Raw genomic sequence first — 24026 nt, forward strand, 5'->3', positions numbered from 1 at the left:
GTATGTTGCTGCTCATTCTTGGCCACAATCTGAAGTAGCAATTGAGACCTGTCAAATACTTAAAAATATTTCTTGTTTTCTTGACAGGGAAAATTAAATACAGGTGTATTCTCTGTAAGTTACTATTGGTAAGAAATTATATAATTCCTTTTTTACTCTTTTAGGAAGATTATGATGAAATTGAAAACAATTTAGAAGCCTCCTCTTCTGATTTAATTGAAATGAAGGTAAATTGAAAATGTAGATGTGTTTCAGATTGCTGTATTATCAGTATATTGTATTATTAGTATTCACTCTGTTCCCACACTAAAAAAAGAAAATGTGACCATAATATGAAATTGTAATAGAATCCAAAACATACATAATCTTGCTCAGCATATAGTCTCTGAAATGAGAATGCCCTATTGATTTTTCCTACTTTCCAGTCAACTCTCAAGACTTCCTTCACTTTCGTGACAAAAAAAAGGTCTTATACTGTTGATTTTTTTCTTTCTCCCGCTGATTGTTTAAAATAGCAGCTGGGATTGTTTTTTCTCTGTAGTTGGTGTGGTAGTACATAAAGATACTTCATTGGTCTCTTTAAAATTCAGAGTTAGTGATGAGAATGCAGTTGTGGCTGATATTTTGATCCAGTTTTCATGTGCCAGTAAAATTACCTATATAAAATACTCAGTTCCAGTGAATGGTGAAAAAAAGAGCTAGATGGTGAAAAAAAAGAGCTAGATGTAGTAGGTGAATTTGTGTAGTTTTCAATCTTGAGATTGGGCAGGGAGTTGCTATTATTCTCTGCTAGAAAATACATTTTATAAAATCCTCATTCTGTGTTGTTTTTTTTCCCCAAACAGAAAATGGAGAGGCTGCACTTGGAGCCAGGTACTGTTAAAGAAAAACATATTCCTGTCTTTTCAACTAATACTTTTTAAACCATTAACTATTAAAAAAAACAAGCAAAAACCCATAATTTGCATTATTTTTATGATGGACAACCCAGATCATGCAGGGTCATAGAGATTGGAAACCCAATCATATCCCCAGATCTGTGAAGTGATGCTTGTCATCTTTGAAATATTTCCAGTGAAATGAAATGGTTTAAAAACCTGTTAAACTACATAAGTGGATTTAGAGAAGTTAATCACAGTTTAAAAGCTAAATATTCTACTTGTAAACAGATCTTGTGATATTGCACACACCTTAACTCTGTTACTAAGTAGTGGACAGTGAAAGCAGTAAAAAGATATTCTAGGGCACTAAAATGTAAAGATTAGTTACTGGATACAGAAGAAAGAAGAGTTTCTTCATGGAAATTTCATACAGATACTTTTCACTTTCTGGACTGCAAACACACTCATGCACCATCAGAAGATGCCCAGTTCTCATGTTGGACTGTCTGCTAAAAGAAATTCACAGAAATTTAAAAATTGAACTCTCAGTGCCTTGATACGTTCAGTTAAGCATCTTGGACTCGAAGCTAACTAGAGAAGAAACAGAGCTGAAGGATTTAATGAAGAATATGGAGGATGAGCCAGAAGTTTTTTGTTAAATCTGTGGGGGCATTTTTCTTCCCTGTTATCGTTTTAGGGCTGATTTGGTAGTTTGTCAGAAAGCAGTTAGCATAGTACTTTTAACACTGTGTACACTAGGGTTTTCCAATCTCTGTGTAGCTTAGAAGTTCTCTTGGTGTTAGTGTGGCAGCCATGCCAGTTCCACATTTGTGATTGCTGTATTTCCCTGGTGATTAAATCTTGTGCCATTCTATTCCTGTTAAATCCGTAGAAAATGAGAAAATACTCGACATTTTGGGGGAAACTTGTAAATCTGAAGTACTTAACGAAGAAACTTCCGAAGTGGAGCGGCCACATGCACAGGAAGCAAGTATCGCGGTGCCAGGCAAGAGGCTGGCGGAGGAAGAGGACGCTCTTGCTGCCGCTCAGTTGGAGGAAGATGCTTTAGATTTGGACAGCAAATCGGCACAAGCTATGGCAAGGAAGGAAGCAAAGCGTTTAGTTGTAGCAAAAGGGGAGACATGTGAACAGACACTAGAGGAAGAGAAGCCGGACTCTGAATCTTTAGTAGTAGAGACCCTAAGCGATCAGAGTAGCAAACGCTCCCAAGGCCTGGAAGCCTCTAGTGGGGAAACAGCGGCAAAAGGCGCAGGTCCTGAAGCCAAAGATAGCAAAGAAGATGCCAAGAGAACAGAAGACAAAGCTAATTCTGAGGAATCCCCTGCTACTAAAGAGTCCTCAGCCAGTGAGGGCGGTGATCAGAAAAAGAGGTTTGTTTTTTCTCCGTTATAGACCAGATGCTATCTTTTATCGTTGGTCGTTAAGTGATGCGAATAAGCTGTTTCCTTCAATTGGCCACCGAGACTGATGAAATTGTAGCCTATTCCTAAAGAGTGTGTTTTATTTCTCCATGTGCAGATATTTTTAATTTTTTTTTTAAACACAATGGGTTTGATTTCTTTCCTTCCTCAACCTTCAAAGGTTGTTTTCCCAAATTACTCTTATTTGTAATCATCTTCTTAATGTAAGTCTGTTTAAGAATCTGACTTCATTATTTCTTGTCAGATTTCTTAAATGAAGTATACAGAGGTGTGTTTTCATTTGCGAGGTATTTTCTGGTAGGTATTTAATTTTAGCTTTTTTCATAATTTATATTTAATCACTTTCGTTTCTGACTTGAATAATATGATGTTTTGTCTCTAGCCCTGTTGAGGAGGACAGAGATGCAAAGATAATCTCAAAAGATGAGAAAGGTATGTTTGTTTTCAAAAGTAGAACTTTAATGATTGCTTGGATAAGTGTATTGGATGGGGTATTTCAGCAGGAGAAGCATAGCAGTCTGCAGTTGTTAAATAGTATAAATTCACCTCTTTCTGGATTTTCTTTATTCATAGAAGAATAAGTATTTTCCTTTTATGCATTTTTTAAGAATGTCTGCATTGCACCCTTTTGCTTGTAACTGAGTACTTACCTAAGTGCTTCATGCTGAAATGCAAACACTGAAACTTTGAGTACAGGTCAAACACTTTTTAATCACTAGACATTGGGTTTTCAGACTTTACAAGTTCATAAGCATTTAAAAAGTCATCTTTCTAGTTTAGATGCAAAATTGGACAGGTGTTCTATAGTTCTTGCATGGCTAAAGCAAACTAGGTCTTTTCAAACTCCTGTTAATAAAGTCAGACTTCATATTCGAACTGTGGGGTCTGTGTGGGCAAAAATAGGAGAGCAGTTTTCTTGGTTTTTTAATGGTGAATGTCTGTCCTTGAGAGGTATAGTTATTCTGCATCCCATCATCATTCCTTTGGAGTTCAGGAGATAAGGAGGGCAAGACGTGAGCATAAGTGGTTGCTAACAACTCTTGCAGGTCTTCTATCTTTTCTAGTTAGTGCAAAATTAGTATCTATCCAGGTACATTTTGAAAAGCCTCTGTTACTTCAGGGGTACCCTAGTCAAGTTGCTTTCTTGAAGAATGATATAACATACTTCCGTATCAACACTTGTAGTTCTATTCAAGTTTTGGGACTTGTAATGCTACTTGCCTTCAGGGATGCAAATCATGGGAGGAGAATGTTACACATTGCATTTACTTGGTCTAGGATGTTAAAAAATTAAAAATTTGTGATATTGTTCCTTTTTAATTCAGAAGTAGTTGCTAATTAGAATTTTGGGTATGTTCTGGGTTTTGTTTTCCTAATTAGGTCGCACTGCTAGCAGTTCCGGTAGAAACTTCTGGGTGAGTGGACTGGCTTCCACTACCAGAGCTACAGATTTGAAGAATCTGTTTAGCAAGTATGGAAAGGTAAGAGGTTATTTTCGTTTGGTTTGTTGTTGAGGGTTTTTTTGCTTGAAACTATTAGACTTCTTAAGCTCCTGTCACTGAAAGTACCAGTGAAAGGAATCCAATTATCAAAAATATTGTGGGATATCAAGGAAAAAATCGCGGAAGTATGCACTGAATGACTGAGGGTTTTTTATTCGGTTGCTTGCTTCCAAAAAAACCATAAAATTCCATTTGCGGTCCTTTATTTGAAAGTCAGTAACTGTTTACACATACTTTTGTCTCCTGTGCAGTAGTATAGTGTCTTTACTCATTGGAAATTCACGGTCAGTGGTGCATTTAATGTTTATAAAAAACTGCCTTAGGACTAGGGAAAATATGCAGGAAGTGTTGAAACACAGTTATTGGGGAATATCTTAAGAATTGCCCTGGTATCTGAAGTTTTATTTTTATGTAGAGTTGGCAGTTGCTTTAGAAAGCACTTGTTTGGATGGCTTGGGATATCAGGAGGGGTTGTTTGGTTTTGTTGCCAGGGGAAGTCCTGCTGTTGTTATTAATGACAGACAAAATGGTAAGTTAAATCTTCCTGTCGGTTGGAAAATGGAAAGAGCTAGTTTAATAGAAGACTTAGAGACAGCACTAAGGATTTTTGTAAGACGTTTGAAGCCTATTTAAAGATTACTATCAGGAGATTGTAGTAAAAGAAAACGGTATGTACAAGCAATCTGCCACTGAATATTTTACCAGTGAAAATACTCTGGAACTTAAATATGACCTTACAAATAGGTACAAAAACGGATTAAGTGTAGCAAAGCTTTGAGTTTTTCTTCAGGTCATGAGACTAGTAAAACCCTTTTAATGCTTCTCATAACAATAAAAATGCAATGCTTTCCTTCCATTTATTTGCTTAGAATTCTATCTGGTAACCTAGAACATTGATCATAGAGATGTGCCACAACATTTTAAATGTAACTAAAAACTAAGTGACAGCAAAGCTAGTATTTGCCTCTAGATAGATGCCATGGTACTATTTAGTCCTTTAAATAAAATGACAGTTATTTTCTTTAGGGTATTAGCAGAGGCGGAGCTCCCTAGAAGTAAATGTACACGTGCAATAAATCAAATGCATGGAAGTAGGTTCTTCATCCAGCTGTACTTAAAAATACGACATTTCTGTGAAATATGGTTGATTTCTGTAATGCAAAGTGAGCTGTACTGAATATATGAACATAAGTAAACACCATTTATGTGGGCTTTTTCAAGCTCTACTTTTTGAGGAAACCTGTTTCTTAAAGAAGATAGATAACATGGTTGGTCTGCCTCACCACTGACATGTAAGCATTTTTTTGAGGGAAGATGGGACTTAGCAGTTGAGCTAGCATTAGCATGTAGGTGGAAATTGGCTTAAAAACTTCTATTGTATTGTTTTTTACTCTTTTACATTTGAACAAAGTGGTGTTGTTTATGTAAAGTTAGACGACTTTTTTTTTATTTTTTGTCCCCTTGTGGTCTTTCTCCAGAAAAGAATTCAGTCTTTGGCTGTCATCTATTGATGCAGCTTTTGTAGTGTTTCACTGACAACAGAAGCATCGTTGCAACACTCCTTTGTGTTTGTTAATCTCTTAACAACAGAAGTTTCCTGAATGATAATGGGCAGGAATTAAAAAGGGTAGAAAGCTTGCAGTTCTTGCTTGTTACGGTGAGTGTAACACCTCTTTATTTTGGAAAGGTGGTGGGTGCAAAAGTGGTCACCAATGCTCGAAGTCCTGGTGCTCGCTGCTATGGCTTTGTTACAATGTCTACTGCCGAGGAAGCAACAAAATGTATCACCCATCTCCACAAAACAGAGTTACATGGGAAAATAATTTCTGTAGAAAAAGTGAGTACTTATCCTCAAAGATACCAAGTTCCCATCAGATTGTACAAATGATCGAGACCACATTCTCAGCTGATCATGTGCAAAATAAATTTCAGGCAAAAAATGAACCTGCTGGGAAGAAGACAAGTGAAAAAAAAGAGAATGAAGCAAAGAGAGAAACAGTCAGTGAGAGGTACTGTTCTAAAAATTCTCTGTCCAAAGGTGTTCTGCTGTTCTTCAGTCTATGTTGATGTCAGGGAAAACAAAGTTACAGTAAAACATTTCTGTGGCAAACATTCAAAAAGAGGAGTACCTGCATTTTCTTAACTTTTTCTATAAGATAAACTTCTGTTGATGTTCGGTGCCTAGTTTAACATGTTTCTGTTATGTGCTTTAAGGTTTCAAGCATACCTTTTAATTTAGGTGTGTTTAGGTTTTAGCAACAATTGTGGTGCTTTCATGTCTTAAATCTATAGGAAAGACCGTTTGAGGATTTTGATCTGTATGTCACTGTTTTTTCATTACTTTTTGTCTCTCATTGGAATAGGGTCTCCTCCAGTGATGGTGGTCACAAACAGTTAAAAGAGAGTTGTCCAAAATCCTGTTTCCAGAACATGTTCCTCTACAGCACTATGCTTTTTCTCTCTGGCATTACTGAAAGTCACTGAATAAGACACTAGGAGAGTGAATAAAACACTTAAGACCTTTGCTTCGGTTGTCTTCTTGAGGCATAACTTGTGTTAAATGCTATTTGCTGAGAACTTTTTGCTTTTATTTCAGCTAGTTGCCTGACAAAAATGGTTCACATTGGCACTTCTTAATTGTCACATTGTTTAAGAAACTTTGTGGGTATTAAGCACATCATAGTGTGAATTTTTCCTCATTCTTCCAGTTGAGATGCCTGAATCAAGTGTTTTGACAACTGCACTGGATGGTCTGGATGTCTTGTTTTCTGGTGTAGGATGTTGTGGAAGGAAACGTTTGGAAATCTAATTATGACTGTTATCACATCAGAATTCTACCTTTTTAGTGTGTTGCTAGCATTCTGCTTGAATTTCCTTTTCTCTTAGTCTGTATTAGTCTAACCTGTATCAATATCTATCTATAGACCTGGCAGTGGTAAAAGGGATGAAAAATCTGACCAAAAAGATGATCCTAAAAAGATAGAAGACAAAGATGAAAAGGAAAAAAAAGATAAAGATGATCAGAAGTCTGGTTCATCAGATCAACCTAAAACTATTAAGTCAGGTAATTTGGCTATTGTTGTTTCATAGAGTAAAATATATGTTGATGTATGAATATTTAATTTTAGGTAGTTCTTTCCAAAGAACTGCCAATGTTCTAGGATTGTTTCTGATTCTTAGTTGGAAATCCAGAATGTATAAGGGGGAGGGTGTTTTGGGGGGAGATGTTTGACATTTTGTCATCCTTGAAAGAAGCACTTGGAGTAGGTGTAGTGAAATAATTGGTTTTGGAGAGAGGGTTAGATGTCCATTTTCACATTTTAGAGAACATAACTTCTATCAGAGCAATGAGTTTGGTGTAGGTTGTGTAGTCTGATTGTTTTTTCCACCTCTGATTTTTTTAGGAAGTAAAGGAACAGAGAGAACAGTAGTAATGGATAAATCCAAAGGAGAACCTGTTATTAGTGTGAAAACATCAACTACATCAAAAGACAGAGTGAGTAATGTTTCTGTGTGGGAAATATTTTCCTTAGAAACAAATACTGAATCCTGCTAGGCTACATGTAACCCACACTTGTCTTGCCAGTTTGTCCAATTAGAGTTTCTATAACATGGATTTACATCTTAATTAGTAAAATACTTTTTGTTCAGCTGATACTATATTCAGCAATCAAATCCTGCCGAACAGATGTGGGAAGGTATTACTGTGTTAATACATGGCATGTCTGTAATGTTAAAAAAAGAACAACTTTTTTGAAAAATGCAGGGACCAAGCTTTCAGATATGATAGTACAAATGGAAACAGAGCTTAGAGTATTGTTTGTAATAGTTGTCCTTTAATAAATTAAGTTTCTCTACTTTCAATATTAAATACAGAGCATTAAGAGCCAGGATCGCAAATCAGAGAGCAGAGAGAGACAAGGCATTGTGCCATTTGACAAAATTAAAGCACAGCGAAAAATGAGGGAGGCAGAGCAGCGCCGGTAAGAGCAACTATGAAATTGTTTGACATTTTTTACCCTATAATGCATATTTTATTTTCATTTTAATTAAAATGACTAAGAGATAAGAGGCTTTCAGGGGTTTTTTTTCACTTGCAACTTGTTAAATGTTTCTGGGTCACATATCTATTGAACTTAATTCGGGTATTTATTTATTTTGGGTGGGGTTTTATTTTTGTTTTCATGATGTTTAATACAGGATAAAGGTCATAATGGCCATCCTTCAAATTCCTTGCTAAAACTGTGACTTGAATTCCATGTTTTCCACACATTACAAAACTTTTATTCCTCACCTAAAAGTAGTTGAATTAACCAGGAGAAAAATGCTTTTGTCATTCTTAATGGAGAGGAAGAAGTTTGTCTCTCATAGTTAGATTTCTGAGCTTGAGTGAAGTCATTATCCAGCATACCATTCTGGCTTTCTTGACAGAAATAAAATATTCTTCACAGATACTTTATTTCAGTATAAGAAATGAGCTATGGGCATTTGGATTCAAATTCCCCTGACCATATGGAATTATTTGCCCCCACAGGTGGGTTTTGTGGGAGTAATATGATCGGTCTCTTAATACAAGTAATTCCAGTGTACACTGAGTGTCTTCCCTCCATGCCCTCCCTCCCACACCCTTCCCAGGTATAATTTCAAGGAGCTGAACAGTCACTGTGCTATTAATTTTTAACGCTTCTTTCTCTTTTTCTTCTTTTTGTTTTTCTTTTTAACTTCCTTTATTTGTTGAAGTATTACATCTGTAACCTTTTGTTTCTGTTAAAATAGCACACGTGAGCGTCGGGAGAGACAGCAGCACCTACAGACTATCCGTGAACGAGAAGAAAGGGAGAGGCTTGAGATTGCTCGGGAGAGACTGGAAATTGAAAGGCAGCGTCTTGAACGAGAACGGATGGAAAGGGAAAGACTGGAAAGAGAACGAATGCACATAGAGCATGAAAGGAGAAGAGAACAAGACCGCATTCAACGAGAAAGAGAAGAGCTGCGGCGCCAGCATGAGCAACTGCGCTATGAACAGGAACGTCGGTCTGCAATGAGGAGACCATATGACATAGATGGCAGGTGAAGCCAGCAAATACAGATTATGCAAGTGGGAGACATTGCTGCCAGGTTCTTTCTCATCAGCCTGGGCTATAAAAAGCCATACATATGCTCTCAGCTTCCATCAGTCAGCAGTTGTTGACTGCATTGAGCTGACTGTTTAAGACCCCTAGTCAAGCTATCCTCTCTAAGGTTTTTCAACTCCATTTTGAACTTAATTACCCTTCTTTTAGTTTGCACTAGTTTGCACTTTAGTTTGGAGGGGGGAACAATATCAAAAGTCATTATCTGGACTAAAATGACTACGTTCTTTTCTCAGGAGGGATGATCCGTACTGGCCAGAGGCAAAACGAATGGCAATGAATGATAGGTATCACTCAGATTTCAGTCGCCAGGATCGCTTCCATGACTTTGATCACAGAGACCGTGGTCGTTACCAAGAGCATTCAATAGACAGGTTGGTGTCTTACCTCCACTGTATTGCCTGAAATCGAAAGACAAAAGACTGTATTTAATGTCACATTTTGCTGCCTTTTACTGTGTGCTTGGTTTGCATTTTATTTTTCAAGTGTGGTTTAGTGGCTGTGGACCTTTTTGTCTATAACCATGAAGAGATCTGTATTGTGCAATGAGTTGAAGCTTCTGGCAGGCTTGTTCAGAGTTTTTTTTTACAGTGCTGTTTCACATACTTGTAGGATTCTGAAAAATTTCTAAATAATTTGAAGGCACCTAGCATTTTAACAAGAATATTCTGGTTTATACCTCAGGACTAACTGGTTTTCCAGCTGTTTGTGCCTTTTGTAGATGTTGGCCCTATGAGAAAGTAAGATTTTTTCATCTGTGTTTATAGATAGATGGATTTTTATAAACTGCTGTATGTTTTACTACCACAATCTGATTCTAATTGTCTGCTTATAGGAGAGATGGATCGAGGACAATTATGGGAGATCGGGATGGACAAGTGAGTTGCTTTATAGAGCTATGGAAACATCTTAACATCTTATAACCTGTTTTTTTATAGTGTGTGTCAGATTAAATTTCAGTAGTTGAGAATTACATGATATCTCCCAAAATACGTATCAACAATCAGATTAGCTTATTTACTTCAATAAGATGAAATTCAATTCAAAGACTTGTTTATTATAAAATATATAGTTATTCTGATAGAAATCAAAACAAGTGAATTGCTTCAAAATAGAGTATTCCAAAAGATGGCGTAGAAGAGGCAGAGGTACAAAGTATACCTCTATGAGGTTACGTGGAAATAACAGCAAAATTTAGTAGAGATGTTTGCACTTTTTGAGGGCTGGAAGAAAGACCTTCAGGGCACATTCAAGCAGTGAGAGATTAAGAGTCAGGGAATGCTCAAGTGCCCTTTACTGATGGTTAAGCTGTGAGATTTGGAGGGACCTGGATATTCTGGAGAGTTGGGCAGAGGGGAATATCACTAGGTTCAACAACAGGAAATGCTAAGTCCTGCTCCTGGGGAGGAATAACCCTGTGCAGCGATACATGCTTGGGACCAAGCAGACCAAAAGCAGTTCTGCAGAGAAGGACCTTGGCGCTGTGGTGGACAGCAAGCTGATAATGAGTCAGCATTGCACCCTCCTGGCAAAGAAAGCCAGTAGCATCCAGGGAAGCGTTAATAAAAGTATTCCTAGAAGGACAAGGCCTTTTTACTCAGCACCTGTCTGATGTTCTGTGCCTAGTGCTGGGCTCCTCAGTACAAGAAGCTTATTGGAGTAAGTGCAGTAGGGCCTAGAGAATCTTCTGTATGAGGAGAGGCTGAGAGAGCTACGACTGTTCAGCAAGGAGAAGAGAAGGCTGAGGGTTTGTCTTATCAATGGGCATTAATACTTGATGGGAGGGAGAGAGGATATGGGGAGGATGTAGCCAGGTGCTGCTCAGTGGTGCCCACCGACAAGACGAGTCAATGAGCGCAAACTTAAACACGTGAAATTCCATCTAAAGTTAATACAAATCACCTTTAACTGTGAAGATGGTCAAACGCTGGAACAGTTTGCATGGAGAACTTGGCTCTAGCTGTGAAGAAATTTAAAACCTAGGGGGGGAGAATCTTCTAGGCAGCCTGCCCTGGCTGATCCTGCTTGAGCAGGAGGCTTGGACTAGATGATCTCAGGATGTCCCTTCCATCCTAAATGACTCTGTGATTGAGTAATTACAGCTGAGCAACTTTAAGCAATTAACAAGTCTGTTTTGTGCAGTCCTGTAAGTGTTCTTTGCCTTTTAGCATTACCCAGATGAGCGCCACGGAGGACCAGACCGTCACTCACGAGACTCTCGAGAAAGTTGGGGTAGCTATGGATCTGACAGAAGAATGAGTGAAAGTAGAGGGATACCCCCACAGTCACGGTTAGTACACTTAACTAAAAATACATTTTCTTGTGCATCAAAGGAATATTTCCATATGTGGAAGTAGGACGCAGTTTTTGGAAGTACAATTCTTTCTTTCCAACATTAACCCCGAGTGTGTTGGATGGACTGCGAGTATCTCGTTCAGCCTGCCTTGTCTATCAAAACATGCATCTTGGCATGAATTTTTTTTTAATAACCACACATCTTAAAGTCTTCATCCTTTCCATTAATTTTAACTAACATTCCTATCAAAGCTTGCTGTTTTCAGGATAGTGGTTCTTCCCTGATATCTTTTTTTCATATCTGTCATCTTATTTGGTTTGAGCAGAAGGATTCTACTGAGATTTGACTTAACAGTATAAATATAAGATTTGCATGCACCTTGGTAAAGTATTTAAGTTTGTGACTTAGTTTCTGTACTCGAATCTATTTTGTGTGCTCTGGCTCATGTGAGAAGATATGAATTTCATACCTTCACAGGGATGGACGTGACTGGGGAGATCACAGTCGAAAGTTTGAAGGACATCAAGATCGTTCCTGGCAGAGCAGCGTGGATGGAGGAATGATAGGACGGGATCATGAGAGATGGCAAGGTATGCTTCTTGCACAACAATGCATTAGTTGTGCTATGTAAAGAAGAAAAATTACAGGCATTATCACTGAAGTAAAACTATTACTGTAGATATAAAGGAAGCATTTGAACTTTTTTAGGTGGAGGAAGAGGCAGACCTGGCCATGTGATGCATCGTGGAGGCATGTCAGGGTAAGGAACTTTGAAAGGAGAGAAGTGTTTGTTTGTTTTCCTTCTAAGGGGCATTTCTTCTAAATAGAAACTGGCCAGAGAAACATTTTATGGGAGTATCGGTTATTTAATTAGTTACTTAAATGTCAAGGAATAATAAAATATTCCTATGGGTTTCATGTAGTGCATCTAATGGAAGAGTGAGAAATCACACAAAAAATTGTGGAAGAACACCTGTACTAGCAACCTGACCACCAGAGTCACAAGAGAACATTAAAATGTCTGAATCACTTTCTAGGCGTGGCAGTTTCATGCAAGGTGGCAATCAAAGTCAGATCGTGCATGGAGGAGGAATGCAAGGAGAAGGATTTGCTGGCCAGGAGAGAGCAAACAGACCGAATGATCCTCGTTTCAACCGTCGCTACTGATTGTGTTTAATTTTTAATGCAAGGTGGCAAGTGAAACAAATCTGTTACCCAGGGTTACTATTAATTGTAACTTATGGGCCACTGTAATTTTTTTTAAGCTGCTGCCGTATTATGTCACTCAATCCAATGTGAATTCATTTGTTTTGTAAAGTGTTGTTCATATCCCATTTAAAATGTTTGTTAATGAAGCATTCCATTTTCCATAAACGCCAGTTTACAATTAATTGCTTTGTTTGAGCAGTCCCTGTAAAACTAATTTATTCAGCTCTGTGTTAAACCGTGTAACTTTCAAAGATGAAGTGTCAAATTGCCTCACAGGTGTCCCTTTGCACTTTCAGTAGCACACAACTCCCAGAAATACACTGAAATACTGTGTTACCTTAGACCTGTCAAAATTAAGTAGACTATATGCCACCATAAGAGAACCTTAGTAGATTGCAGTTGTCAAAGTTTGAACACCCTGCCACTGTAAAATTGACATAGGATACTGTGGGACAAGTGGTGAAGAATTTTTTTTCATCTTGTCTCACGTTGGTAGGTACTGTGCAGTATAATACCCTACAGTCTCTGAAAAAGAAGTTACATACTGAATGAGCAGCACAGCTTCTGTAGAGACAGCACAGAGGTGCTTGTGAACCTCTTCCAAGTGTGTGTCAGAATCATTTCATTTAGCTTCTGATAGATCAGGGTAGTCCAAAACTCCATCAGTTTCAGGGCAGTAATTTTACTTAGCAGTCCATAATTTCTTGAAAAGACTAGTAACAGCCATTGGCTGTGCTTTAGCATCATTTTATGAATGTGTTGAGAACTAACGTGATCATGACATGATCTGTCACTTTGTTGTATCCAAATTATAATTTGTCTTTGTGCAGTCATCTCTGGAGCAACATGGCCTCAGCATTAACCACCAAGGATGGCTTTTATGATGGCAAGAGGAAAAAAATCCTGTTCCTTTCATTTGTAGGCTCATTTGGGTTTTTTCCATCTTCAGAGATGGGGTTTTTATCAGTTGCCTGAAGATATTTTTTCATACATCCATAGAGAAGGCACATTACAATGTTGAATCTTTAGAGAGCAATCATCAAAGGCCAAAAAAGTGGTTCAGATCATGAAAAGCACAGAGGAGAACTAAAGTTCTAAGTGTACCAGAGGTGCAGTATTCTACCTATTTGTACACAGTGTGCTTTGTTCAAAGTGATTACATTTTGTAGCAAAAGCTAGAGAGATGAAGACTCTAGATGACAGTGTCAGAATTTTCTTAATGGGAGGTTTGGCCTGATGAGATGGAGGTTATGACTTGTAAAAATTAAACAGTGCTCTGGAAAATCAAGTCCTCTCTTTTACCAAAGCTCAGTGACAGGGTAGTCAATGGCAGACTGAGCTTTCCATGCAGACTGACTCTTACTCTAATTTAAGGGAAGAGAGGTGTATTCCAGTAAACCCACATTCCCAGTGCGTCCCAAGCTGAGCTATGTTATGAGACGTGCTGCTTTTCAAAGCCAGTTGCCTAAGCTGCAGCAAGCTTACTATACAGGGGCTGTAAAATGGCAGACAGCTCCTGTCTCATATCTGGAGTTTAACTTCTTGTCCCCAGGAGCCAGCCTGCATAAGCAGCCCTGCACAAGTATCTTAGCACCATTATTTTCTGAGGTGTGTACATGGGGAGCTATGACAGAAACTCCTGCAAGAAAAGCTGTGCTGCTTCAAAGGCAGCTGACATTGGGAAGTTAAGGAAGAAATGGGATATAGATAGAGGTTATCAAGGTTCTAGAATGAGGTGAAGGATCTGGCACCTGCACAACAGAGAACTCCAACGTTTACCAAACTTGTAGCTTCCATATCTGGACCATAGATTTGGACCCATCCCTCAGGAATTAACTTAAGCACTTCTTAAAGCTATTTATACCTTAGTCAAATCCTCTAAAATCTCTTGGCAGTTGGTTTCATCATATAACTGTTTGTTAAAAAAGGAAACAAAACTGCAAATCCTTCATTCTCGTGTTTTAAATCTGACTCCTAATTTGAGTAAGCACTCATCCTGCTCTCCCGACCTACCACTGCCTGTTTCCTGTTCTATAGTTGTGCCTCAGCTCATTCTGTAACTAGCATAGACTAGAACAATGCAACTGTTATTAGCACATCAGTGTGGAAGAAATGACAGCCCTGCTGCCAGCAGCGAGGTTCATCCCTGTCCCTGGTTTTAGAAGCATGAGCAGCAGCTTTGGGACAGAGACCCAAGAACAGAGAGGTTACAAGCTGTGCATTTACAATAACCCATCTGATATACACACAGACGCTTCCTGTGAGGAGGGAACAGATTCATACTGATGCTGTGCCATGATATAACGACTTCACCAACCTCCATGCTACAATCCCATCACAAAGGGTTAAAAACAGAGACTCAGTCTGTAACTTCATCTTACAATAGCGATGCCCTCTAGGCCATTGGTGCTCCTTACTTACACACCTTGGCTGAGACTGAAAACTGACCTCAGAAAAGTTTTCATCCACATTAAAATGAAAACATGCAGAGTCTGCCAACTGGAGCATATCGCGACCTAACAAAATGTTTCATGCTCAGTTACCCTTCCTGCACTTGTATAAACGCCCTAAGCCATCTTTTACAGCATCTTTTACTGTTACCTTGGATTTTTAATTTTTTTTTTTAACTCTTGTTGGCTTGTTTTGAATAAGATGGCATTCACTTTCAAGATTAATTCAGCTTCAGAATAATCTGTTTAGCTACCAAGCTTGGCAACTTTGGAACAGAGGCAGTACCTCAGCATATGGCCACCACTTCATTACAAATGATCTGTGACCCCTGAAGCCTTTGATCACTGCTAGGAAAAAGAAAAGCAGTTGTTCCAATCTGTATGCTAAAACCAACCCAAATACAAATTGAAGTTCCAAAGTCTTTTATTGTAGCCCTTACACGGCTGAGCTGCCCTCCAGAGCGACGGACTCTGCATCCTCTCAAAGACAACACAGGACAAAGAGAATCATGAACCCTGGAGAACGTGTTCATTTGACAAGATCCTTCACATACTTCCAGCCTTCCACCGTGTATTCACAGGCCCTGGCGGGAGCTACAGACAAGGCAGACATGACTGACTGCACTCCTGCAAGGAAAGCAGAGAAGAATTATCCCAAGATCATCATTCAAGCCAAATTTCCCAGTGTTACTCTGGCATTGTAGATCTCTAAACACAGAAAGAAAAACTGAGCTCTAACTCAGATGCTTTCAAACACCCTGTGGTCTGAAGTACAGCTTTATTGTCTCAGTACCATTTGTGACACAGAAATTCCAACTTAAAGGCCTCTATATGAGATGAAACAATCACAAGACTGAAACAAAGAACTGGGCTAAGTTCCATTTTATTTCTGGCCTTATCACAGACTCCATGGGTGATGCTGGACATGTCACAGTATTTGTGTACCGTGTTTCCCCACAATTACATAAAGACTCTTTGCTGCACCATAAAAACTATTTATTACTAGGTATTTATAACATGCTTTAACCTTCAAACAAGATGTCTAAAATTCTAGTAACGACAGGAATGACCATCCCTTCTGAAAATTCCAGGGCTCAGTTCAGACCTACTAGCATCTGTAGTCTTCAACCTTTAACCAAAGGTACACCTTTCTTAAGTTATCATTTATTTTTATCCTCTAGTTTCCTTGATCATTGCCAATGCTGATGAATTCACTAGTGCATAAACTCTACTTATTTACTGTGGGGGCCACAGGCCTCCCTGAACACTTTACTGAAACTTTCAATCTTAGACTCTAGGATAGTACAGACATGCCTGTCTTGGGGCACAGGTAGGCAGCAAGCTTTGTAGGTAGAGACACCAGCTCCCCGGTTAGAAAAGGCAGACAGGTTTATGGACACACATCCTCCTCCTTATTTCACAGTTGAAACAACAAGAAATTAAGTCCAAAGTCAGTCAGTGTGCTAGTCTGAAGCAGAATATGCTTCCTCAGTCCCATTCCCAATGCTTCTTCCACCAGACTGTAACATCTATCAGCTCCTTCTCCATCATTCAATTTAGGAGGACAACGTTGAAACAAGACTGGTGTAAGCTACATCAGTCTTGGCCCCTTGCTCCTTTCAGAGCTTGGTGAGCAGTTATTTTACCTTTATTCCAGGAATCAGAGAGGGAAAAGTCAAATTTTGGAGTGGGTGGGAGCTAGAAAGAGAAAGACAAAATATCAGCACCTGAGGTGTTTCACTTGGAATTCACATCACATTGGCAAAGCCTCTTGGCCTCAGATCTCAAAAATACTTAGGTGCCTACTCTCCCTAAGTCTCAAAAGGGATCAGACATGACACTTTAAGTCTAGGGTTTGCTCTTTTCCCCAGAAGGTAGTACACATCATTTGGGTGTTAGTGAAAAACATCTCTTGGGCTGTCTCCTTACATGGCTGTCATCTCTTAGTTTATAGTTGTCTCTAACATGAAAAATACTTTTCAAACTTAAAGCAAAGGCTTCTTTTCTGAGGATTTTAAAAACTAAGAACTAATAGAGAAGGGCCTCTTCAGGCAATTTAAATTCAATTTGATGAACTGTTAGCAATTTGAGAATATGGGAGGATAATATTTTCATTGTTTTTTCTAAAAGCATGTAGGATTCTTCAAAAGAAGCTTAGGAATACTGCTACATAGTGAAATATCACCCAGAGCATGTTTGCAATCCCCTCCTTGACCCTGCATAGGCTGGTTACCCCTTCTCCTTTGAAGTAACATCTGTGAGCTGTGTATCTCCCCCAAATTTAAAATTTTATTCTCCTTCCATTTCAATCCTCTTCAAAATATTTGCAATGTTAAATCTACTTTCAACAGTAAAACTCCTGCCAACTTCACTGGAATCAGAATATCACCCCAATGTTTCCTCCTCATTCAGAGAATGTGTTTGTTTTGCACTGTCCATCTAAACAGTCCTTACCTCCCAGCCTAGGTAACTCGTCCACTCCTGGATAGCTGGAGGCAGTGCTGCTTGAGCTTTTTTGAGTGCTTCAGCACCTTGTGTGCCACTGCCCAGCAGCCCCTGATCATATGCCACATATACAGCAGCTCCAGCCAGGCTTCCTTTGATAACAAACCTGAAAGGATCAAAAGCAGAACAGTTCAGTTCACATTATGACCATCAGTGCATATGTCTCAGTAGGTTGTGACTGCCAAAGGGAGGGTATTAGTAAAGAAATCTAAGGGTCACAAATACTCTAATGTCTTACTGCAGACAAAAAGCCGCGGAAAAATATCTAGCTACCTTCCTTTTCTTCCTAGGCCAACTGCTCCCTGTTAGCCCCTTGAAACTGTACCTATTCGCATTTTATCAGTAACAGTTTTCACGAAAAAAAGGCAAAAGTGTCAAGCATCTCAGAGTATCTGCCACTGGCACATACCTTTGATAAAAGGAACTAACGGATTCTGCAGTGGGTAAGTCATCCATGTGCTTCTTGCTGCCTTATTAATGAGGATAGACACCAATACCTCGTTAAGCTCATTAAAGTCCAGTTAACATCTGGCTATGGTGTTTGCATTGCCCAGGCTTTTAAAGTTTCCCAGCAGACTGCATGGTGTGCAGTTTTACAGCTGTAGTGGCAACCTGCAAACTGGATGACAGGAAGATAGTATTTGGCCTTTACTGGCAAGTTCGTTATAAGATCTGAGGAGACTGACTTTTCCAGATTCACAGGACAGAGAATTGTTTTCCCTTTAAAAAAAAACAAGAAAAGCTACTGTATGAACAAACAAACCAAAACCTGCCAGACAGTGGTACTGCAGTAGTAGAATATAGGGACAGATACAGCTGTCGAGAGAGGCAAGAAGAGAATCAATACTTAAATTCATGTATTCACACGTATTTTGGGGAAAAGGGATTTCTCTGCTAAAACGTACTGTTCGCTCCCGAGAATACCCTTCCGCGCTTCCTCCCTGCCAGTGGGGCTGTATTTCCAGATCTGAGCGTGTTCCCTCGGCAAACGGGCGCCCTTCCGCGGCACGCTGGGTTTAATGTTACGTGTTCATGCTCGCCCCGAAAAAAAACCGCCGCAATCCCGTCCGGCAGGTGAAGACACAGGAGGAGCTGCCGGCCGGGAACCAGCCGGGCGCGGGGGCGACCGAGGCCAAGGGCGCGGCGCGGAGGAGCGAGGCGAGGCCGGGGCTGCGGGCACGGGCCCGGAGAGCCGGGGAGCCCCTGGGAGGCCATGGAGCGGGAGCCGCGGGGCGGGTGGAGAGAGCAGAGCGGGAAGGGCGAGCGCCGGGCCGGGCTGTGCGGGCAGGGCCGCGGGGACTCACTTGGCGACGGGGACGAGCCGGGCGGCCATGGCGACAGCGGCGGGGCTGCGGAAGCCGTCACCGGCTCCGGGCCGGGAGCTCCGCCCAGCGGCGGCGGCTCGGGGGGCGCGGCCGCGGGGGCCGAGGTTGTGGGGCCGGGAAGGGCCGGGAGGGGCCGTGCCGCTCCCCGCGCTCCTGCGAGGAGAGCGGATCGTGAGCGCCCTGAGGGCGGCTCGCGCCCGCTGTGGCGGTGTCCCCGCCGCCAGTTTGTCGCGTACATATCCGCCTCAGCATTGAACACGAGCATCCAGAGCCCTGTGGCAGAGTTAAAACCACACCAGGGATTGACTGGCTTTGATCCTCTGACCATTTCTTTCCAGGGGCAAAGTGCACATAAGTGCTTCGCCTGCTCCTGAAGCCGCACTCGCCATCATCCGGGGAGGTGCTACACGGGTGCAGGAGGTTTTCTACCCCTGGTGGCTGCAGCAGGTGTGCTGCCTCTGGGTTTTGTTCCCCAGCAACCGGGGCCAGGTTTTAAGGAGTTACTATAACTACAGCAGTCCTTAAAAGACGCCCAGTTTGTCTCCTCTCCCATCCTATATCCCTTTTAACTACATTCCCACCATCCCACTAAGCCTCCTATTGGTGTCAAGCAGGAGCAGGGCAGCAGTGGTGGCAAAGTAACTTTAGCTCTTTTCCTAAGACTGCTCTTGGTTTCCCTCTCATCCGGCTTTAGCCATGGTTCTGATGTTGCTAGCTGTGAGTTAGAGATCTTCACTGTTCACTCTGTCTTAGCCCTCCTCCCATCTCCCCTCCTTCAGCCTCACCTGGTCTGCTTTTACTACATCCAGCCTTCTCTCAGCCCTAGCTTTAACCTCTGTCTGCACACTCCTGGGACATCCTGCTCCACTGCTTTTTCGATTCTGTGAACTTTCTTGTTTCATATAAGTAGAATTTTAATCTCTGTTTTAATTAAACAGTTTTTTTAATGTGCTGGTATTACATGTTGATGCTTCCTCTATGAAAGAATACTGGTCACTTGGATTCTGTGGGCACAGGCCTGTTGGCAGACGTTTGCTGACTGCATGGGACCTGTTAAATCAGCCCCGGGGCTCTGGTGATGTCTTCAAGTGCAAGCACTGTGCAGTAAGTGAAAGCAGGTGCAACTAACAACATGAAGTAGAGCCCCAGTTACTTAGCAAGTAAAACTTTTATTAAATAAATTCAGGATTTTTTTTTTGACCAGAGTGAGGAATTTGACATTGACAAAGCTTGTATCGCACCTGCAACATTGTACAGTCACATCAGTAACTGTGATGGAAGAAATCGTAAATGCTTGTTTAAAACCAGCTTGACCTAGGATTTCCAAAGTCCTTTTTTTTCCATTTTGCATTTTTTGTTTTTTTTTTTTTTTTTTTTTTTTTTTTTTTTTTTTTTGTTTTGTTCAAAATTAGACTAAGTTTAAACTTCATGAAATTACTTGTAGCAGAAATAAAGTACATTATACAAATCACATACATAATAGATGTTAAGTATAAAAATGGTATTTACAATAAGTAAACATGGACTATAGAAACACACAGACTCACACAGCTTCATTCATCTCTCCTAAACTCTCAGCATCAGATACAGAAGGGTAGTTGAGGAGATGTGAAGGTACTTATAGAACTGTGCCACATACACCTGAACAAAGGGAAACTGGAGGAGAGTGAGAGTTGGCCAAGATTCTCTAAAATCCCCATAGCTCACTTCAGTAATAATTGCATCAACCTTTCCCCACCAACCCTTTATTCATGTTTCACTGCACACACACCCCCACACCCACCCACCCACCCAAATGTTTGTGGTACCTTATCAAACTCTGGAATATTGAAATTAATCAGTCATTAATCACTGTGGAGTTGGTTGGTTTGTTCTGTCTTGCTTTCCTTATTTTTGTAGAAACTTAAAGAGATTGTTTCCAACTGTTAAAGGGATGTGCCTTGTCAGCGTGACACCCCCCCCGCTCCCAGAGGATCTTTTCTAAATCAAGTTCTGAACTACATTCTGTGCATAAGAGTATTGTGCATATAGCTGTCCATATATATATATGCTGCATAATGTATTATCAGTCTCTTGGAGGGAGTGCTGGGAAAAATGAAAAAACAGAATGACAACCCTCTTTCATCATATTATCCTTGCATCTGCTGGGGAAAGCTTTGCAAACGGGTGCGTGAGGTGAGTCTTCTTGCTGAATTCAGAGGGAGAAAACGTCCTGTTTCATCTGGGAATAAGCACAGCTCACTAAGCAGCTCTGCTATGTCGTTCAACCCCCTCAACACATTTTACAGCTTATGGAAAGCGTTAGCTTATCTGACACGGGGAGGCAGTGTGTAGCCCCCAGGAGGATCCTGTAACTGTTTTGAAGATTGCATCTGCTTACACTGTTATCTTCTCTTGCCTTCATCAAGAAAATGCTGTTACCATGGAGAACTATGAAACACAGATCTGTGCCATGTGTGGGGAGGCAGTACAGTTCCTGTAGGTAAAGTGACTGGTTTCCTGTGCTCTCAGTCTAATCGGGGAGTTGTCAGGATGGGGTCTGGCACCAAATTCCAGGAGCTTTGTCTGCAGAAGCCCTGGGAAAGGTAAGACTGAGAGCTCTTGAGATCCTTAACCAGGCTGGTGCTACAGTGGATGAGTGACTCGAGCTGAGCATCTGACTGTGCCCTAATCCTGGAGGTATGTATTTCTCCTCCTTCTTGCTAATGTTGAGCAGAGAGATGATCCTCTCTTTCTCCCTACCCTCTGCCACCCTCCCCCTCTCTCTCCCCAAGCATCCTCTCAAAATGTTCAGGCCTATCTGCAGTGTGTGCTGAGAAGACACTGTTGCAAAGGTAAACCCCAAACGTCCAATACCTCTTGCAAGCAGTCAGTCTGAAAAGTTTGGTCCTGTGAGCCACTTTAAAAAAAAATAGAGACTGTATATATATGTATATTTGTCTATGAAAAGGCCAGAAACGGAGCAAGAGGGAGGGAGGGATGGGACTAAACTTCCATACATCACTGCATTAACCTAGAGACACACCAGTGGGTTTTCTTGGTCCACGTACTCCAGCCATACCCCAAGGAGGAAGAGGTTTATGTCCCCAGGGGCTGCTGGTTTGCTGGTCCCTTTGCTATGCACCACATTAGCAGCAAATATGAGTCGGTCGTGGCAAGAATCTTCCTCCTGGGCAGATATTGAGCCTTCTCTTTAATTGCGTGTCTTGGAGAGGAGGGGAAGAGGAAGATAGGGTGGGTAGGTGGGAAGCAGAGGAAGGAAAGGGGTGGTGTCAAAAGAGTCGATAAATTTACTGGCCTTTCTGTAAATCAACCTGAAGCAGAAATTCTTCCTCTGGACTTTCCTTTCACCTGAACAGAAAGGGAGGAGGGAGGGAATTTGGAGATTAGGAGGACATCTATGCAAGTCTCAGGCTTTGAGTTGCTGTTGCTTAAACATGAAGGACTATGACCCAAATCAGATCAGCCGTCCCTTGCTCCCTGTCTGTAGGCTGGCAGAAGCCAGCTCTTTGGCAGCAGCTGTTGTGTCAGGCAGCTCTTCTGTGGTCTTTAAGGGTCTCACCTTTTCTCTGCTTATCTGTGATCCCTGTGAATCATGGGATTATCCCTTCTTACCCCAGAAAGCATTCTCTGCAGACTAACTTCAGGCCCATGTAACAATTGAAAACTGGCTTTTAAAACCTTTTTAGGCAGACAAAAGCTTTGGGGGAGCAGTTGGACAGTAGACTGAAACCTTGCTTAGACCACAAACAGAACCCATCTGCCTGTCAGGGCCCTGAGTGCACTGAAAGGCCTTAATGAACTTGACCAGCCTCACCTGCAATTTCTGTCCACCCTGCCCACAGGTTCAAGTCTCATTATAGCTCAGGCCTGTGTCATCAGCCTTTGTCTGATCTACATTGTGGAAATTCCAGTCTCCACCTGTCCACGGACATGTCCTGTCCATGGATCTAATTACCTGGACTTCAACCCTTGGATTGTCTTCCCATCTTGATGTTTGATCTGTTTACTATTGACATTATAGACCTGCCTGGCAATCACTGCACTATGTTTGACCCTATTTACCTTCACCAGATGTGATCCTGATCTTGACCTGCAGATTGACACTCTGGCTTGCCTTTGGGCTTGCCTCACTGCCACAAATTTGCCTGATGATCTAGACTGTTGAACCTGGCCATCATCTCTGGGCCTGCTCTGGTCACCTTGCTCGGGTGCTGCGGCTGGGCCCTGGCAGGTGAGGCCACTGCCCCACTAGCTGTACTATTGCCTTCAGCTCGTGGCTCCCCACTTCCAGACCTTGCTGTCCTGACACTGGCCAGCACTGTACAGAACTGTGCTATGATGGTGCCAGCTTTACCTTGTGCTGCAGAAGTGACTCCTGCTTGTTTACTGCTGTCAGTAGGGATGGTTAGCATCCTTGGGTCGTTTTAACTGAACCTTCAAGCGTTTCATGCCAATCTGGAAGCCATTCATAGCCTGGATAGCAGTCTGTGCACTGGATGGGTTGTCAAAGCTTACAAAACCTGAAGGACAGGACACAGGCATGGATAACAATGGCACTGTTGGTGCCATGCCCAATAATAACTGTCATCAGTATCTATCATGCTTCCCTCACCTGCTGGTGTCAGCACTTACCAAAACACTTGCTCTGGTTGGTGGCACGATCCATGAATACCTTAGAGGAAATGATATTGCCAAAGGGCAGAAACATCTGCATCAACTCGTTGTCTCCAAACTCCTGAGGGAGATGGTAGATGAAGAGATTGCAGCCTTCAGGACCTGCAGATATGGGGGCAGTGGGAAAGGACAAAACAGAAAACCCCAAAGGGAAGGGGAAGAAAAATGGGCTCAACTCATAGCACAGCACTGGAGGAGAACCCTAGCACTGCCTCCGCCCCCCAAAGGATTCTGAGGGCTGTCTAAGAGCAACTGGGAGGTAATATACAAAGCTGAAGTTTCTGGAGAGCAGCTTCACTTTCAAAGCTTATCTAGTTCCCAGGTAGGGTGCTGGACACAACAACTCTACGATGGTCTGGGTGCTATTTTGATGGAAGGAACTCAGCTGAGGTAAGAGTTCCTTGTTCATAGCTCTCCCAGTCCTAGGAGAGCAGCAGACACTGCTACGTGAAAGCTGCTCCTCTGGCATTCCCTGCCCACAGTTAAGGCAGTGGTTGCCTTCAGTCCATAAGCTACAGCCTTAATCCTCGCCTGCCATACATCCCATTTATGGGCTGACATGGTCCTGTCTACTCCTTCACTTGCTCCTTGTGAGCCTGATGAGCAA

General features: G+C 41.4%; 3 protein-coding genes across 7 annotated transcripts in view; 1 reads left to right on the forward strand and 2 right to left on the reverse strand.

The window, feature by feature from the left end:
• LOC113983711 (scaffold attachment factor B1-like) overlaps window positions 1–12731 on the forward strand; it is a 17823-nt gene extending 5092 nt beyond the window's left edge. The window contains exons 5-21 of one of the 2 annotated variants that reach the window (XM_027713123.2): window positions 165–227; window positions 846–873; window positions 1774–2272; window positions 2706–2755; window positions 3704–3804; window positions 5513–5662; window positions 5758–5834; window positions 6750–6889; window positions 7230–7321; window positions 7702–7808; window positions 8602–8895; window positions 9194–9331; window positions 9793–9835; window positions 11126–11247; window positions 11731–11843; window positions 11962–12013; window positions 12291–12731. In XM_027713123.2, coding sequence (XP_027568924.1) covers window positions 165–227; window positions 846–873; window positions 1774–2272; window positions 2706–2755; window positions 3704–3804; window positions 5513–5662; window positions 5758–5834; window positions 6750–6889; window positions 7230–7321; window positions 7702–7808; window positions 8602–8895; window positions 9194–9331; window positions 9793–9835; window positions 11126–11247; window positions 11731–11843; window positions 11962–12013; window positions 12291–12420 — 2199 coding nt within the window. In that variant the 3' untranslated portion in view covers window positions 12421–12731. The remainder of the gene's footprint in view (window positions 1–164; window positions 228–845; window positions 874–1773; window positions 2273–2705; window positions 2756–3703; window positions 3805–5512; window positions 5663–5757; window positions 5835–6749; window positions 6890–7229; window positions 7322–7701; window positions 7809–8601; window positions 8896–9193; window positions 9332–9792; window positions 9836–11125; window positions 11248–11730; window positions 11844–11961; window positions 12014–12290) is intronic. The other variant, XM_027713124.2, reaches the window with a different exon arrangement.
• On the reverse strand, window positions 7642–18870 carry MICOS13 (mitochondrial contact site and cristae organizing system subunit 13). 3 transcript variants are annotated; one of them, XR_005565482.1, is made up of 5 exons: window positions 17827–18036; window positions 17367–17523; window positions 16559–16610; window positions 15353–15539; window positions 7642–9358 (listed from the first exon to the last, which is right to left on the reverse strand). XR_005565482.1 is itself a non-coding variant. In XM_027713129.2 (4 exons), exons 1-4 carry the CDS (start codon window positions 18748–18750, stop codon window positions 15442–15444), a joined length of 336 nt encoding a protein of 111 aa, XP_027568930.1. In that variant the 5' UTR covers window positions 18751–18870; the 3' UTR covers window positions 15319–15441. The 3 variants fall into 3 exon arrangements, 2 of the variants coding, with proteins under 2 accessions (XP_027568930.1, XP_039242366.1); XM_027713129.2 differs by lacking the exons at window positions 7642–9358; window positions 17827–18036 and adding an exon at window positions 18722–18870 and having other exon boundaries at window positions 15319–15539; XM_039386432.1 differs by lacking the exon at window positions 7642–9358 and having other exon boundaries at window positions 15319–15539; window positions 17827–18293.
• Window positions 18871–19891: 1021 nt separating this feature from the next.
• The window catches only part of CELF5 (CUGBP Elav-like family member 5), a 40680-nt gene continuing 36545 nt past the window's right edge, over window positions 19892–24026 (reverse strand). For both annotated transcript variants that reach the window (XM_027713134.2, XM_027713133.2), the window contains exons 11-13: window positions 23378–23521; window positions 23100–23265; window positions 19892–22093 (exon numbers count right to left, since the gene is read on the reverse strand). In XM_027713134.2, coding sequence (XP_027568935.1) covers window positions 23138–23265; window positions 23378–23521 — 272 coding nt within the window. In that variant the 3' untranslated portion in view covers window positions 19892–22093; window positions 23100–23137. The remainder of the gene's footprint in view (window positions 22094–23099; window positions 23266–23377; window positions 23522–24026) is intronic.

The sequence above is a fragment of the Pipra filicauda genome, unplaced genomic scaffold (assembly GCF_003945595.2).
Source record: "Pipra filicauda isolate LSUMZ 115617 unplaced genomic scaffold, ASM394559v2 scaffold482_size497672_pilon, whole genome shotgun sequence".
Lineage (NCBI taxonomy): Eukaryota > Metazoa > Chordata > Aves > Passeriformes > Pipridae > Pipra > Pipra filicauda.

What these genes read in the sequence shown, in the direction of transcription:
- MICOS13 (XM_039386432.1), bottom strand. Translation starts at nt 17,873, where the DNA reads ATGGATGACTTACCCACTGCAGAATCCGTTAGTTCCTTTTATCAAAG. An exon ending in CGAGTTACCTAGGCTGGGAG is followed by an intron (nt 16,611 to 17,366) that starts GTAAGGACTGTT and finishes TTCTCTTTCTAG; the next exon opens with CTCCCACCCACTCCAAAATT. An exon ending in CTCTGATTCCTGGAATAAAG is followed by an intron (nt 15,540 to 16,558) that starts GTAAAATAACTG and finishes CTTTCCTTGCAG; the next exon opens with GAGTGCAGTCAGTCATGTCT.